At 33.3% G+C, this 17,241-nt stretch overlaps 2 protein-coding genes across 9 annotated transcripts; one reads left to right on the top strand and one right to left on the bottom strand.

The window, feature by feature from the left end:
• Nucleotides 1–56: 56 nt before the first annotated feature.
• On the bottom strand, nt 57–5,087 carry LOC131001596 (senescence-associated protein SPA15, chloroplastic). Of its 8 annotated transcripts, none has more exons than XM_057928094.1 (13): nt 4,630–5,087; nt 3,054–3,448; nt 2,572–2,715; nt 2,287–2,360; nt 1,896–1,972; nt 1,739–1,810; nt 1,401–1,469; nt 1,167–1,213; nt 967–1,084; nt 818–886; nt 629–732; nt 425–500; nt 57–351 (listed from the first exon to the last, which is right to left on the bottom strand). In XM_057928094.1, the coding sequence occupies exons 2-13, from the start codon at nt 3,329–3,331 to the stop codon at nt 187–189; spliced, it is 1,293 nt and encodes a 430-aa protein (XP_057784077.1). In that variant the 5' UTR covers nt 3,332–3,448; nt 4,630–5,087; the 3' UTR covers nt 57–186. The 8 variants fall into 8 exon arrangements, with proteins under 8 accessions (XP_057784077.1, XP_057784078.1, XP_057784080.1 ...); XM_057928095.1 differs by having other exon boundaries at nt 4,647–5,087; XM_057928097.1 differs by lacking the exon at nt 4,630–5,087 and adding an exon at nt 3,850–4,598.
• A 7,740-nt stretch (nt 5,088–12,827) lies between these two features.
• LOC131001704 (protein RSI-1-like) lies at nt 12,828–14,147 on the top strand. The gene is made up of 3 exons (XM_057928286.1): nt 12,828–13,110; nt 13,567–13,591; nt 13,665–14,147. The coding sequence occupies exons 1-3, from the start codon at nt 13,033–13,035 to the stop codon at nt 13,844–13,846; spliced, it is 285 nt and encodes a 94-aa protein (XP_057784269.1). The 5' UTR covers nt 12,828–13,032; the 3' UTR covers nt 13,847–14,147.
• The last annotated feature ends 3,094 nt before the right edge of the window (nt 14,148–17,241 follow it).

The raw sequence follows: 17,241 nt of genomic DNA, 5'->3' as shown, positions 1-17,241 counted from the left end.
TCGATTACAACCCTACGCGGGATGGGATTGTGGATTGTTGTGGTGCTTCTACTATATAATATTTTAATTGATTGGCATTACTTAATTCACTTTATTTTAATACAAAAGCAAGATTTGGATAAGCATTGGGTAAATTAGTTAAAAGGACCCAAAGATAGTCTAGAGATCATAAACGAATATGGATTCCTAATCTGTTTCAGTATCATCAGCATCTTCGTTATCTACTTGAGCATTTTGGTTCATCATGAACCTCCAGCTATCACCTTCCTCTATTTCCCACTGTCTCTTCAATTCATAGATGGTTTTGGCTGCAGCTGCCGCGATTGCAGGATTGCTATCTTCGGCCAGCCTCTGCAAGCATAAAAACCGTCTTAAGCTTCGCGTTTCAGAGGAAAATGGTCTTAAGAGAGAGAATAGGAACTACCTGCAGAGCTCCCATGCCAGCATTTCCTAGAGTCCACATTGATGGAGCTGTTGATAATGCATTTGCTAACGCTCTCCTGCTCATTGAAGATACATGAAATCGAAAAATGAGAAATTTTGCGTATGTGGAGGAACGAGAAAACTTGCTCTTGTTAAAAGTTCACAACATTGATGAACTACATATGATGCAAAAACGAAGATATACCTGGTGCTGACATCAGGAGAGCTTGAGCACTCAGCCAACAGAGATACACTGCTTTTGCCATCCATTGCATCGAGATCAATAAGAGCTGCCACGAGTAACTCCAACTGCTCCAAACAGAAAACAAGTATATAGGAAAATAATGGGAATTAAGATTCTGCTAAGATATGTCTGTATCCAATTGAATCAGACCTCTTCAGGATCGGTATAGTCAATTCCATCAGCTACAGAAAGCGCAGCAGCCATGCTCTCGTAAGCTTCCTGTATTACAAAAATGCTCGGAATAAAGCTCTGTACTTGATTACAATCTCCTTTGAAGTACAAATGTTGTCTACACTGACCTGAATGGCATCAATACGATCTGTAGATACATCCCCTGGGAGAAACTCAAGAGTTTTCCCGTTCTTTTCAAGCGTTACATGCCTTCTCGCCTCAGTAGCACCTGTAGGATCTCTTTTCCTGCGCGGTTCATATATTTTTAGTCAGGCAATATTCATATATCCTGAACGACAAGGAAGACATGCTGTTGTTAGAAACTTACGATCTCTGCATTTTGCTCACCATCATATCATGAATGTTTTTGAGAAACTGCAACTCCAACAAACAGAAATCTGAATTCTCAAATAATTAATAGAAAGAGAAAGGAGAAGTATTTTTTGTGAAGGGCAACTGAAGTTGCCAAAACAACAGATAAAATTTCCTCTTCGAAATGATTATATTAGGAAATATTTGCTCCTATCTTCACAAAATAAACAAAGTAATCTGATAACAACACCTCCAACGCCATCAGAGAATCTTCCATAACACGTCTTTTGGCAGCAAAGTTAGCTCGCTTTAAATCAGCCTGAACAGAGCATAAAAAGCTATTTTAGCAAGCAGAACACCGCTGATCCTCATTCAAAATTTCTGTATCAGTCAGAAAGCCTCTTAGTATGTTATCCATTAGTAGAAGACATCTAACCCACTATGCTGACCAAATTCAGAGAAGAGAGAGGAAAAGAATACACTACAAAAGAAACCATGTTTTAATAGGAAATAAGAAATGCATCTCAACATGAAGATGTTCTAACAGATAGAAAAGTTCTATAAGGCAGCCTAAAGCACGATACTGACCTCTAATGCACCATCACTCCAGTGCTTGTCAGCAGCCCTTTTCAATCTTGACTCAGCTATGTTTTTCAGAATCTGCACATCGTAACCAGAAGAGGTTGATTACAGATCTTCTTTACTTTGATGTTTTAGGAACAGTTAGGAAATGAAGATTCCTTACTGTAGCAACGTGATGAAGCCTTTCAGCTCTTTTCTTTACATCAAGATCAATTTTCTCAGTGTCTTCCCTAGCGCGTGCTACCAAATAACAAAAGTAGTTATTCGTTTGATGAATCATAATTGAGTTCAGCATGATATACATATTTTACCCTCTTTTTCCAAACTCCCTAAAGTACTAGGATCTGTAAATGTTGATTTTCATGGTTGTGTTCAAATGCTTGGATGCGTGTCTAAAAGAATAATGTAGATAAATGACTTCTCTGGTATTGATCACAAGCAGAGTATATCTGTCCTTATACATGCATGTTGTGGAGTAGTTCATTTCTGGAGTTCAAACACTTGAACTTAAGTCTGTTTATCACCCCAATATATTGTGGCTGACAAATTCTTACCATCAAGTTTGAGGAACTCTGAACCAAGAAAGGCAACATCTTGTCGTGCACGAGCATCCAATTTCATTATGCCCCTGCAAATGTAAATTATTGGAAGCATTATCGAGTGCAGAGTGGATATGAAGGTTATTCATCTGGATTGAATTCTTGAAAATGCTAAAGCTAAAGAACCAACAGAAGCTGGAAAAAGGAAAATCTTATGTAGCATCATCATTTATCTTTTCTAGAAGCTAGAACTCAAAAGAACAAGAGACTGGCCTAGTACTGAAAAATTGGTCATTATACCGTGAAAGAAGTACGATATCATTTCTAGCCCTTTCATTCATGAATTTTGCATCATTTGAGACAAATTTGCATGCTTCAGCTAATCCCTGACTAGACGAGTTGGTTTTGCCAGTCTCTATGGGATGCTCATCTCCACTTTGAGATCTACGCAAACAAAAAGATGAATTATCAAATTTAACTTTCAGAATGGCTTGACTTAATATTGTAGTGCACAACTGATGTAGTATCTGACGTTCACTACACTGCCCAAAATTCTAAAAGATTTCAATACAGGACATTCATCTAAAATCTATAATAATAATCCTAAAATAGCTGTGAGACAACTAAATTCCCAACTAGTCAGCTGAAATGTAAATTTTATGCCTATTTTTATCTGAACAAGCTCAGACAAGAGAGTGAAATTTCAAATAGCAGGTGGCCATGAAGAATCATATTGTTTCACATAGTTGGTGATTTATCATTCTCAAACAAAGCATGTATACCTGGATATAACTGAACCATCACGGTAGTGCCTCACACGCTCTTTTGTTTCTGTATTCTGTGTTTCTGTTGATTGGCATACCAAAGAAAATCCTCGTGATTCAATATATACATTCAATTTCCGACCTAAAGGCCAGAATCGCTTTGAACTGATTTTCAGGTTAGACAGCGATAGATGTCCTGTTCCCTGTCGATGATGGTTTGCTCCTTGGTTTGTGATATACTTAGGGTGCTGTGGTGATTTTGCGGATGAATAAACAACCCCATTTACTTTAGCCATGGATTTGAATGAATACTCCAGTTGCAGCTTGTCTTAAGAAGAAGAGATGGAGATATGATCAAAATTCAATGCAAGAGCGGGCAGCCCGAGCTAGAGCATTCCCCTAGAATTTGTAGGCTGTAGAAATAGAAGACGAGCATTAGGTAAAGTTTTTTATCATATTTCATGCAGATGATCCTCAAAATTAAGTATCAAGATTGGTGATGTTCATTAATGTAGATCAACTTCTTCTCATGTAAGTCATGGCTTGTTCATTTGTTGTTCTTGCTGAAAGCCTGAAACTAACAATATTTAAGTCCTTTCACAAAGAAACCTCACTTGTTGATCAAGGGTAGCATCGTATCAAATTGACTACTAAATGGAAATGTCCACAGCATGACCTTTTACTGCTCAGTAAATCAAAGGAAAACACTTCACAGACCACTTTTTGCCCCATAATGAATTACTATAATTTATAACCGAGAAAGAATGGTTGCATAAACTTAAAGAAATAAAATAAAAATAAAAATGGGTCTTACTAAAGGAGGCATTCATCACTTTCCTTTCGATATAACATTCCTTCTTTTAGGGGGATATAACATATTAGTGAAAGGCTATGATCCTGAACAGATTTAAGCTACTACTATCTGAATTCTTGATAAGAACAGGCAACAACTCGAGTTGATGTTAGTCACACCATTCTGTTATAAGCTAAATCCACAGTTTCAACTTTCAATCATACTCACACAGCAATTCCAACTCTTGAAAAGTAATAGCAGTGGAGTCATTTTATAAACACATGAAATTGACATAAGTTACACCATTAATAAAGATGGCACCCGCCTTACCCCATTCCCCATTGAAAAGAGCAGTATAACTGATCCATAAATACCCAAAACCTTTTCATAATTCACATGCCAGAACAGGTAATATGACCCATTCTTGCATATCTCCTAAGCAAAAATTGCAAGCCATAGCCCCCCAATCATAAGCATCTATACCTCCAAAAGACACACAATCAAACAATTTTACATGGAAAATGCACCCCCATTTCCAGATGCTGAACTAGCAATTCAGAGGTAGCTCTCCGAATTTTACTAAACAATAATTCCTCAAAGAAAAAAAAACTAAACAGAAAATAATTAACCAATCACGTTCATAGCAAAAAACTGCAAAAAATAAATAGAGGCAGTACAGAAAAAGAAAAAAACCCTAAATGAGGAAGCTCAAATTAAAGCGTGCAATAAAGCCAGAAACAAACTATATAATATTGGCAGCAGAAGATGATTGGACAAGCAAAGTGAAAAGGGTATACTCACCACCTGAGCTGGAATACCTGAGAGACAGAGAGTGAGAGCGAGAATATGAGTTAGAAAATAGTAGCTAGAGAGTAGAGAGAGAGAGAGGGGGAATAATTGAGCCAGGAGGTTGAGAGTTGAGAAGATTGAGGTAAAATTCCAACCACAAGTGGAGCATGAGGTCCCTCAATAGCCAACGCTACACAACAAAAGAATGTAGAAGAATGAAGCAGACGTCGCCATTGGCCCATTCTCATGCATTACGCCATATTTAATTTGCACTTAAGCACTGCTAAACACATAGCATGCGTGTTGGATCATCTGCACAATCCAAAGCGGAGGATCCAAGTTTAGATCCATATGAAATTATGTAATGAAATCAGTCCTTCATTGACCAAAAACCAGAAAATTAATTTTATAAAATCAAATAATTGCGGGAAGAGTAGAGGAACTGATATGATAGATTATGTACTCAACAGCAATAGCGTCTCATGTTTGTAAATAAATCTAAAATTTGGATGTGTGTTCGATTTCAAAATTTTATGGTAAATGTTGTCAAAGTTTTTATTTTACATTTTACTTTTATCATTAATCTAATTTATTTATTTTTTCAATTTTTCATACAATAATTAAAAGTAAAAAACTGTACTTCCTCCGTCCCACCGAAAGTGGTCTACTTCTTTTGGGCACGAGATTTAAGGAGAATAAGATTGTAGTGTAAATGTGTGGGGCCACATTGTTTGTAGTGTAAAATTATTACCAAAAAAGGAAATGCACCACTTTCGGTGGGACAGCCCAAAAAGAAATACGCACCACTTTCGGTGGGACGGAGGGAGTATATTATTTTGTGGTATATGAATTTTGACAGCTTAAAATACTTTATTTTGGGACCAGGATAATATTAGGGAACGGAAATGTTAAGAGAAGATAATTTCATCACAAATTCTCCTATGCACCCGGATGTACAGTGTCATTTTGATAACATGATAGTATCATCATGGGCGGATCCATGATTTGAGGTTAGGAGGGGCTGAATTTATTGATTGGGGGTCGGAAGCCCCCGGAGCAAATTTTTTTGAGTATTCCGTACACTTCATTTTCATGCACTTTTTTAACAATCACTTAATATAATAGATAATTGTTTGCAATTCAATTAATTCAACATCAAGTAGATTGAAAGTATACAAAAACATACTTTTATGCATTCTTATAAAAAAATATATTTTATTTTCTAAACAAATAAACTAACTTTCATTGTTAATAGGGCAAATGTGCACATTAGCCCCTGAACTTGACACTCCTATAGCTTTTACCCCCCCTGATCGGTCAAGGCGCGTTGACCTCCCTGAACTTTCGAAAGAAGGGTGCACTTAAACCCCTCCATTAAACGGACCCTTAAACGTCGTTTTCTTTTAATTTTTATTTTTATTTATTTTGGGCGGGTCCAAGACAAACATGTCCGCCACCTGTTTGACGAATTTCCCCAAAGAAATTCGCTCATAAAATTTGCAATCTTTATTCATTACGCGAAGGTGAAAACAAAAGGAATCAAGAATGGCGAGCATCCGCAGCTCTTCTCGGGTGCATTCGATATCTTCGGCGCATCAGTCTTCGGCGAGATCAACCGATCACAAAATCCCGCAGTGCACGATGACGTGCGTGTACCAGACGCCCATCGCCGACTACTGGCACAACGTGACTGTGGTGTGGAGCAAGAACATCATGGTGAACTCGGTCTGCATCTCCGTGGAGAGCGTGGAGCGCGATCAAGTCAGCACGTGCAAGCTCGAGCTTAAACCCTAGCATTTCTAGGCAAGAAAATGTTACAAAACTTTCATGGTCGATGGGAACCAGCTCGAGCTCTACTGAGATTTCCGATCAGCCAAATTCTCCGGCCCCGAGCCGAATAAAGACTTTTACGTCGCGTTAGACTCTGACGAGGAGCTCGTGTTGTTGCTCGGCGACATGGAGAAGAAGGCGCATAATTTGTGTCTGCTACTACTTCAACACTGTCCCTCTGCACCACCAAATCATATCACACATGTACACCTCCAATTTATTTCAAGAAATTGGTGTTGAAAATTAGTAAATTGTTGATGCATGGTTAGAGAGATGCATACGAAGTGTGCGGTGCAGCAGCTCCAATGGAGGACGAGGTTGGTCATGTTAATGGTACAAGAGTTCACCGGCATCCCTGCCGCCTCCTTCTCCGGCAGCTCCCCCTAATCGCGACGACTCGATCTGTTCTCCGCCGAGGACCGACGACGATCTGAGCCAGTGGAAGAGAGAGAGAGAACCGCAAAAAAAAAAAAAAAAAAGTTTAACGGCGTTTAACAGCCGTTAAACACAGGGAGCAATCTGCACCCTTCTTTCGAAAGTTCAAGGAGGTCAACACGTCTTGACTAATCCTGGGAGGGTAAAAGCTATAGGGGTCTCATGTTTAGGGGCTAATGTGCATATTTGCACTTGTTAATAATTAGTAATTTTACATTTAACTTTAGAATGGACTCAAATTCAACATTAAAAATTAAATAAGAAAAAAATAGGATAAAAATAACATAAATGTAACAGATCGATTTACAATTTCAAATATTAATATAGATAGTTGGATATACTATAAATAATATTTTTTCTTCTATTTCTTATTTATATACACATATACATATATATAGATATATAAAATAAAATATATATCTATAATGAAAAAAAAACTCAAAAATTGGAAGGGGGCTTCAGCCCTCCCTAGCCCCCCTCCCCCCGAATCTGTCACTGAATATCATTTAATGTTAGTGTCATTTCAATATAGTGTTAGTGTCATTTCGCGACAGTGTTATTTATATAACATAATAGTGTCATTTATATAATAAAATAGTGTTAGTATTATTAATGTCATTTTACACCCGGATGTATAGGAGATCATCTCTAATTTCTTTTTATCCAACATACTCCTCTTTGTTTGTTTATCTGAAAGTCCTGAAAAGTGACAAATTGTGGGATGAGATTTAGTGCACTATATTAGATAACGAAAGCTATATAGAAAAGAATTTTATTAAAAAAAAATATTTATCCAACATTTATCCTCGTTTGATTTTTGACTCTATATTTCAGAAGTGAAATGTTTATCTGAAAGTCCTGACAAAAATTTGTATGATGAGAATTCGTAGCCTAGGATAAGTTGCGTCAGAGCTAGAGAGTAATCGCTCCCTTCGTCCATCACGGCATCACCCACTTCATAATTAGTCCCATTTAAAAAAAAGGTTGTTTTGAGTATATTATTAATGAAATAAAGATTTTATATACTATTAATTTGGTTAAATAGTAGTTTCAGAATGACAATATAATACAGAATAATATTGAGGATTAAAATTAGAAGATTGTGTATAATAAATTTACTAAAAATAGAATGAATTAAATTTTTGTTGTCGAACCAAAATATAAAAATAAGTCATGAATTGATGAACGAAAGGAGTAACAAAAACTTCCTCCGCTTTTAAAAATTAGTAATAATTTGTCCTTTTTTATTATTTTAAAATCCATCATTATTTTTATCGTCACACTTTCGCCGGCACCACAAATTTTTTAGATATTCATCTTGCATATTTTAAGGGTATGTACAAATGAGATTGTATATTGAAAGAAAATCTAAATGTATTGATAGAGAATTTAAACGAATTAATAGGTGTCTTTTTTTTAGAAGAATTGATAGGTGTTACATATCACTAATTTGCATCTTGTCATCTTCTATATTGGTGATTTCTCGTAAGAGACTTCAAGATTAAACGTGTTTGACCTAGAGCTCTACCAAAATGGGTGACCACTAAAAAAGTTTACAAAAGTGTATGCGATTAAATACAAAATACATTAAAAATTTGAAAATAAAATTCATGCAATTGAAACTAATAAAATAAAAATAATAAAAAAATTAAAAAATACTCCCTCCATCCACCAAAAATTTACCACAATTTGTTTTGATTCGTCTACAAAAAATTGTCACTTCCATTTATAGTAGTAGAGTTCACACATCTCCACTCACATTTAAAGTGACACTCTTACTCCACTAACAACTTTTCTCATATTTTATTCAAATCCGTGTCATAAAAAATGTGATAAATATTTGGTGGACGGAGGGAGTAAAAAATAAGACGTCGACACAACGACGAAAATTTTCATTGTTAATTATATTTGACACGAAATAAATAACGATAGAACAGATCTGACGTAACTAGTTTTAACGATGAAAAATAGAATTTTAACGATGATTTGTTTTGTCGTTAACTACGTTATTTTTTTTTGTTTTTTTGTTTTTTTAAAGTTGATTGAAAAACAAATGAGATATTAGGATATAGTATGCATCCTGCTAAAAAAAGGATGCAGTTATGCATCTGCATTGGGGAAATCGCCGCATACCTAATTAGTAGCATGTTGCGCAACAAATTTTTGTTTTATCTTTTTTAATGTGTTTTTTTATGCTGCTCAACAAATTGACCACCGTACTTATGCACAATTAATGGGCAAGTCACCTTCATGTGCGCACTACCCGCCTACTTTCATCTAATCTATCTATTCACATTGTTCTTCACTTTTATCTTCTCATATTTTTTTTAGCATAGTGAAAATTTTCTAAAATACTATATGAGTGTATAATTTAGTGAATCGATCTCCTTTCCCCTCTCTCATCTATGCTATATACGTTAACTATATCAAACTTTTGGATATATCAAGTTATACTGTAAATTTTGGATCAAAATATATAATTGAAGAACGAATTCAATTTTAGCAGCATTTTTTAAATAAAAGATTATTAAAGCTAATATTTATAAATAGAGTATAAATCAGGTGCTTGTGAAAATTCAACATAACCGCAAACTTCTTCGCAATGGAGTTTAAGAATGAATAAATGATTTCCTATAATATGCTCATTAAGAAATTGTACAAATCATATTATACTTTTAAAGTTGAGTTACATTATGAAAATGGACATTTTAAGTAGAGCTGGCAAAATTGACTCGGCCCGACGGGCCGGCCCAGTCCGCCCGTGTTTAAGGTTGGGCTGGGCTCTATCAAATAGAGATCCAAAAAAATTTGGGCCTATAAAGCCCGCCCGGTCTTATTTTATACTCCCTCCGTCCACGAAATAAACTCCCAGTTGGGGTTCGGCACGGAGACTAAGAAAGCTGAAAAAGGTGGTGTAAAAGACTAAAAGGGTAGTGTTTATGTATAGTGATTACTTTTACTAATCTTTAACTAATAATAATAATAATAATAACAATAATAATAATAATAATAATAATAATAATAATAACAACAATAATAACAATAACAATAATAATAATAATTATTATTATTATTATAATAACAACAATAATAATAATAATAATAATAATAATAATAATAATAATAATAATAATAATAAGGATAATAATAATAAGAATAATAAGAATAATAACAACAATAATAATAATAATAATAATAACAATAATAATAATAATAATAATAATAATAATAATAATAATAATAATAATAATAAGGATCATAATAATAATAATAATAACAATAATAATAACAATAACAACAATAATAATAATAATAATAATAATAATAATAATAATAATAATAATAATAATAATAATAATAATAATAATAACAACAACAACAACAACAACAACAACAACAACAACAATAAGAATAATAATAATAATAATAATAATAATAATAATAATAATAATAATAATAATAATAACAACAATAATAACAATAGTAATAATAATAACAACAACAACAACAACAATAATAATAATAATAATAATAATAATAATAATAAGAATAATAACAATAATAATAAAAACAACAATAATAATAATAATATATAATAATAATAACAATAATATAATAAGAATAATAATAATAATAATAATAATAAGGATAATAATAATAATAACAATAACAACAACAACAACAACAACAACAACAACAATAATAATAATAATAATAATAATAATAATAATAATAACAATAATAATAACAACAACAATAACAATAATAACAACAACAACAACAACAATAATAACAACAACAACAACAACAACAACAACAACAAGAATAATAATAATAATAATAATAATAATAATAATAATAATAATAATAATAATAATAATAATAATAATAATAATAATAACAATAACAATAACAATAACAATAACAATAACAATAATAATAATAATAAGAATAATAATAATAATAATAATAATAACAACATAATAATAATAATAATAATAATAATAATAATAACAACAACAACAACAACAACAACAACAACTACAACAACAACAACAACAACAACAACAACAACAACAACAATAATAATAATAATAATAATAATAATAATAATAATAATAATAATAATAACAACACCAATAACAACAATAAAGTGGAAGTAAAGTGGGCCCAATAGATAAAAGTGTAGTAAATTTAAAAGCAAGGGAGGGTATAATTGTCCAAAAAGCAGAGTAGGAGTTTATTTTGTGGACAAATATTTAAGGGCAAGTAGGAGTTTATTTCGTGGACGGAGGGAGTAATTATTATTTTTTAATTTTTAAATATGCTTATTTATCCATTACCTCTTTTCTCATTTTCTTTTTTTTCCGTAATGGTAATCTCACCATTTTTAATTCGCTTGTTTCTTAATGGTAATCTCACCATTTCTTTTTCTCCTTGAACTGTTCCAACACTGTTGCTTACCATAACAACACCCACATGCCACAGTACTATGAATTTTTGTTTGAGCTAGTGTTAATTTGCATAAATTAACAGTATAAGAATTTAGTTCTCATTCTTTAAAATATAGATTTCAGCAATTGTTGATATCAGACTGATATATCTTAAAAAACAATTTCAATTTATTTTGATTAACCGTATAACAATTCTTTTATATTCCATAGGCTAATAAGGAAATATAAGAAAATAAAGTATATAAAATGAGTTACACACCCCATTCTGAATCTGAATCGGCAAGTCTTTCACTCAAACTTGCTTCATTTATCTATTAGCCTATTAGTGAACGCATAAACCAATTTTTGATGAGTCAAATGACAACTTCGAATATCTGTGCAATTTGACATTTCATTTTGTAATTTTATATTATATTTTTATTTGTTTATAATTATCATTTGAATTGACTATTTAAATTTTTGCCAATTTTTTTTTTTAATAATTATAAAAAAAAATCACTGGATGGGTTTGGCCCGACCGCCCAGTAGCCCGGATGAGGTTGGGTCGAGTTTGTCAAATTACAGCCTGGTCAAATTCGGGTCGGCCCGACCTAGCTAGCCCGACAAGTTCCATAAGCCCGGTGGATTGGGCCGGGTCGGGCCGGCCCGACCCGCCCATTTTGCCACCTCTACTTTTAAGTATAGAACTTTGAATTTGAAATACAAGTGGTATTTGGTTAAAATAATTAAATCCAAAATCCATAAATACAATAGTTTTTGCTAGTGGACCCTTTTATATCTTAAAGTCCAATTGAAATGGTATATCAATCAAGATTTTGAAGTAGAAACTATTTCTAATTTTAAAATGAATAAAGTACCAATATATTATATTGATGCTCACTCACGAGTGAAACAGTAAACTAATATATCTCATTTTAATGAATCTTTAAATGAACTTTTCCATCCTTTATAACTAGTAAACTTTTTAAAAGCAACTTTGTTACTATTTATAACTACCATATTGTTTATTCAAATACAGTCAACTTATTGGAATGATGGCATCATAAGCTAAGTTGCAACAACAAGCATTTTACCTTTTATTTATTTGTATATGTTTTTATCTCCTGATAGTTATAGATTTCAGTTATGATACTTTATAGATTGTTTACAAATCACGAGATCAGCCAAAAGCTTGAGATACTTCTTAAATAGTCTATGTGATGTGAGTGAAGAAGCTAGGATTAAAAGAATCATATAAGTTAATTATTTTTATTATATTTCCGTATATTATGACGGTAATCCATCTCAAATTATGTATAGAATATTACATTGATAAAGTAAATTTGAAATAAGATATAAGTGTCCAAACCACAAACAGACCGTTGTTTGACTAAGCAAGCAAAAGCAAGAAAAAAGGGTACAAGTAACATGCCGAAAAGGTTAAAAATCAGATTAGCAAAAATTTAATGATTGCAAATCAAGAGCACAACAAACACGGCGCCGTTAATGGATCGACATTTCATGGACTTTATTTCTGCATATGATTTTTTCCTAAATCTACGCCTCAAACATCGATTTATTTCCTACTTACATTTCTCACAAATCCTGCCCTATAAATATTTTGGATTTCGCCTACATTAATCACACATCTCTCACTCTACTCTCTCTCCTCATTTCACACAAATTTCCTTCTTCATTTTTAGAGCGAGGAAGCAAGATGGGAGCACGCCCTTTCAACACTGTTTTGCTGGTTTTATCAGTTATTTTCTTGATTACACTGTCCAATGTGGCTGAGGTTAGTAATGGTACAAATATGTAAATTTTCTTACTATTTACTATTCTCTCCGTCCCACTCCAATAGGTTCATTTTTCTTTTCGTGTAAAAAAAATTGTACTTAATTGGTGTGGACCACACCACTTTACTACTACTTTCCTACTAAAAAGTAAGTTTTCTTAATATCCGTACTCAAAAGAAGTGAGCCTATTGGAGTGGGACGGAGGGAGTATCATTTTGCCCGTGTAACATATTCTCGTTGTCGTCCCCAAATTTAGAAAAAAATGTTTTCCAATGTATCCCTCCCATTTCGTAATTTAATGGTAAAATTAGTCGCTCTCTTTAATATGCATGTTTTGATATTAGATGACACTTATTCGAAAATGGAGGTAACACTAAAAAATTCCCACTACATTATATATATGTGAAGTTAATGCTTTGATATATACTAATTAATGTGTGTGTGGTGTTGAACAGGGGTACAATAATCTCCGTCCTCGAGGTATGAATTAATTAGATGATTTTGGAATTGCATTTGATTGAAATTAAGTAAAAATTGGAATTTTGTGTAATAGAGTGCAAACCTCGTTGCACATACCGGTGCTCGGCGACGTCGCACAAGAAGCCGTGCATGTTCTACTGCCAGAAGTGCTGCGCCAAGTGCCGGTGCGTGCCGGCCGGAGTTTATGGCAACAAACAAACATGCCCTTGCTACAACAACTGGAAGACCAAAGAAGGCCGCCCTAAATGCCCTTAGAATTTTTACTCCTCTTTAATTTCTTATCAATAATTCAATAATTCTACTCTCATTTCTGATGCTCAGAATTTACTATTTAGTATAGTTTAGTCCATCCCCCCTTATATTATACTCCTACCTACTTTATTGTTTTTGATTCAGAAGCTGTATTTTCGATCAATGGGATCGTCTACTCCACCAATCGATCGTTATAGTCAAATTAATATTTAGTTTGTTTCGGCACATGTTTTTATGCTTATGTCTGTTACAAATATTTTGGGGTAGTTTATTGCTCCTACATAAATTCTATCACTTAGTACTACGTTTCATGTTGCAATATTAATTTAGTTACAAAATTTAGGGACAAATCGTATTTACATTTCCTCTTCAGTTATACATGGTCAGTTTAAAATATGGTTTGGGCCGCTGAGCCAGGCTTTTTTGGAGCAAAGGGCTTCTCAAGTGGACAAGTACTATTAAAAAAAAAAAGTAGATTTTAATGCGCCCAAATATCATTTTGAAATTCAATTATTGGTGAAATCTAATGATTAACATATTTTATTTTTAACCATTTAGATCTTTATTTCGCTGAAAACCACTCATGTTCTGCAAGACTCTCATGGACGCAGTGATTCTGTTTTTCAAACTTTTCAGCATGTGAGATAACATGTGGTTGGAAGTTAGAATTTCCACTCTGCATTTTGGATATTGTACGATTTTCTATATATATATATAAAATTCTACTTATAAGATAAAATAAAATTCGGCCCAATTGATTATTTTATTCCGAGAAAAAGGACTTAGGCCATTGAAGAAATATTCTCAAATGGGCCTAGTTAGTTGAGAACCCTTTAGCTCATAGAAATTTATACTATTCAGGCCCAGCTTCGCAGTGGGATTTAGATATGGATGTAAATTTAAGAAAAAAAATTCGGAAGTGTGGGATGTTTGGCTAAGCTTATAATTTCTTTAAAATATTTTATAAATTGTTTATGAGTTTATAAGTTCTTTTAAAATGTTTGAAAAAATAATCTCCTAAATAATTTATACTAAGCTCTAAAAATAAATGTCAAGCTACCCAAAAGATAAATTTCAAGCTCCCCCAGAAAATAAATTTTTGTATCCTCAACTCATTTTTTTCATAATATTATATTTATAAATATTATTCAACTATAATTTGTCATTTTCATCATATACTCTCTAAATTTATCTCTCTCTAACAAAAAATTATCTCTCTAGTTTATAAGCTCAATTATCCAAACACTTTAACAACTTATAAGCTTTTAAGAAAACTACATTTTATAATATCATGAAAGGGGAGGGCTAAAATAAATACACTTCTTAAGATATAAAATACTCCCTCCGTCCACTAATTCATGACCTAAGTAGCAAAACACGGGTTTTAAGAAAAAGTGCATTTTTATTAGTTGAGTGGATAAAGGGACCCACAATTAATGTATTGTTTATTAGTTGAGTGGAGAAAAAGTGTATTGTTTTGGGACCCACCAATTAAATATAAATAAAACTTACTAAAAATGGATAGGCCTTGAGTTGGTGGACGTCCCAAAAAGGAAAGAAGACCTTGAATTAGTGGACGGAGGGAGTAAGAATCATTTTCAGCCCTTAGATCATCAAGATCTACGGTTGATTCATCATCCTGTTGGATGAATTCATGGTCCTGAGTTCGAATCCTAAAGGTAGCAAAAATTTGTTTTTCGCAATTCATACATTTATACAGCGAATTCATACGTATTCTATATATAATTCATATATTTTTCCTAGTTCCTATTTGTTATTTTAAAAGGTGCTCTCATGGTAGTTCTACCCTATCATAAAACATATTATAAGTTTCAACACTTTATAAGCTCTTTAAAATAAGCTTAGCTAAACACACTATTTCCTGAATTCGAAAAGAAAAAAACTTTTGTATATTCAAATATACGACAAATTATCGGCTCTACAATGCGCTGCGCGCATCCACCGTGCATCCCAACCGGATCGGAGGGTGCCTCAATTGGAAAACAAAACATGAGTTGTAACCCTTAATATGGCCACGTAAAATAAAAATGTAATATGTTGACAATTTATAATTACTTGCATGTGTGTCAAAATTTTTAATGTTATTCTATTTTATCCCATTTTTATCGATAGAGGGGAAAGTTCATAGATTGAATATTAAACCATTGAGCATCTATTTTTTTCATGTACGTTTGCAAATAAAATTTGAGTCAATTGCTACATTTTAGTTTGGACTCAGTTACATTTCATGTTTGCCCAAATTACCGCTTTGAACAATACATGAGACTTGCGAAGAACATAACTTCTGAGATCTGAAAAACTTTAAGCATTGCCTTGTTTAGAATATTTGGAATCACGAAAATGGGGTGTGGTGTTTAAGAATTTGTTGGCAAGTGGCGGGGATGTGATGAAAATAATCAAAGTAAGGATTTGGTTTTGGATTTCAATTTCAACTCCTATATAACAAGTCTTGTTTTAGCATGGGAGATTGGATTTATAATTCATCTTGTATCTTGTGTTGCTCTTTTTACTTCTTTTTGAAACTTGTACTTGTTAGATTGTACCCTCGTACTTTTTTAAATAAATTTTACTTGTATAAAAAAAATAGTCATATAACGCATCCTTGTATTTGCAAATTATTCCAAATTTATATTCTATTGGTCCTATAAGAGTGTGAATTTTTTATTAGGGTTAAGAACTAAATTGTCCCCTATCGATGGCGTCCCTATGACGTTTAGCCCCCTAAAGTCAGGGGGGAGAGTTGCTCACTACCTGAACGTGACTTTTTGACACCAGTTTTCCCCTCTGTTACTTAACGGAGCGTAACACCGTTAGAATAAATACTTTTTATTTTTTATTTTTAATTCAGGTGGGCCCCAACTCTCTCTCCCCTCCCCACCACCCTCTGCTAAACCACCGTCGTACACCACCACTCCTCTCTCTCAAGCTCCACCGTCGGGCTACTCTTCATTGTGGCGTCGCCGACTCGCCGCTCAATTTACGGCGGCGGTAACTGAGATGAACAAGGAGTCGAGAGAGAGGGGTGAGACCGAGCTTTGGCCTCGCTGGATTTGGGACCTATTGGTGACGACGTCACCTAGAATTTAATGGCAACATCGGTGAATCTGGGAAGGAAACGACAGTGACGGAGACGACTGATAACACTCATTTTCCCATGGTTTTTAGTGTTCATATAATGTCATTTTTATAAGGAATTGAGTGTTGGATGATTGTTTTGTGCTTTTATTGCTTTATCTTGTGAACTATGTTACTTGCTCGAACTTTGATGGATTTTACAGTATTTTCTAGATGGAATTTGGAAATATTGTCAGAAATAGAAGTTGTAGTTCGTCTCAAGAGGAGTTCGTGAGCGCAAACGGATCATAAATCAGAGTTCG

This window comes from Salvia miltiorrhiza, chromosome 8, assembly GCF_028751815.1.
Source record: "Salvia miltiorrhiza cultivar Shanhuang (shh) chromosome 8, IMPLAD_Smil_shh, whole genome shotgun sequence".
Lineage (NCBI taxonomy): Eukaryota > Viridiplantae > Streptophyta > Magnoliopsida > Lamiales > Lamiaceae > Salvia > Salvia miltiorrhiza.
The sequence above is the reverse complement of the archived record's forward strand: the minus strand, read 5'-3'. Positions and strand labels throughout refer to the sequence as shown.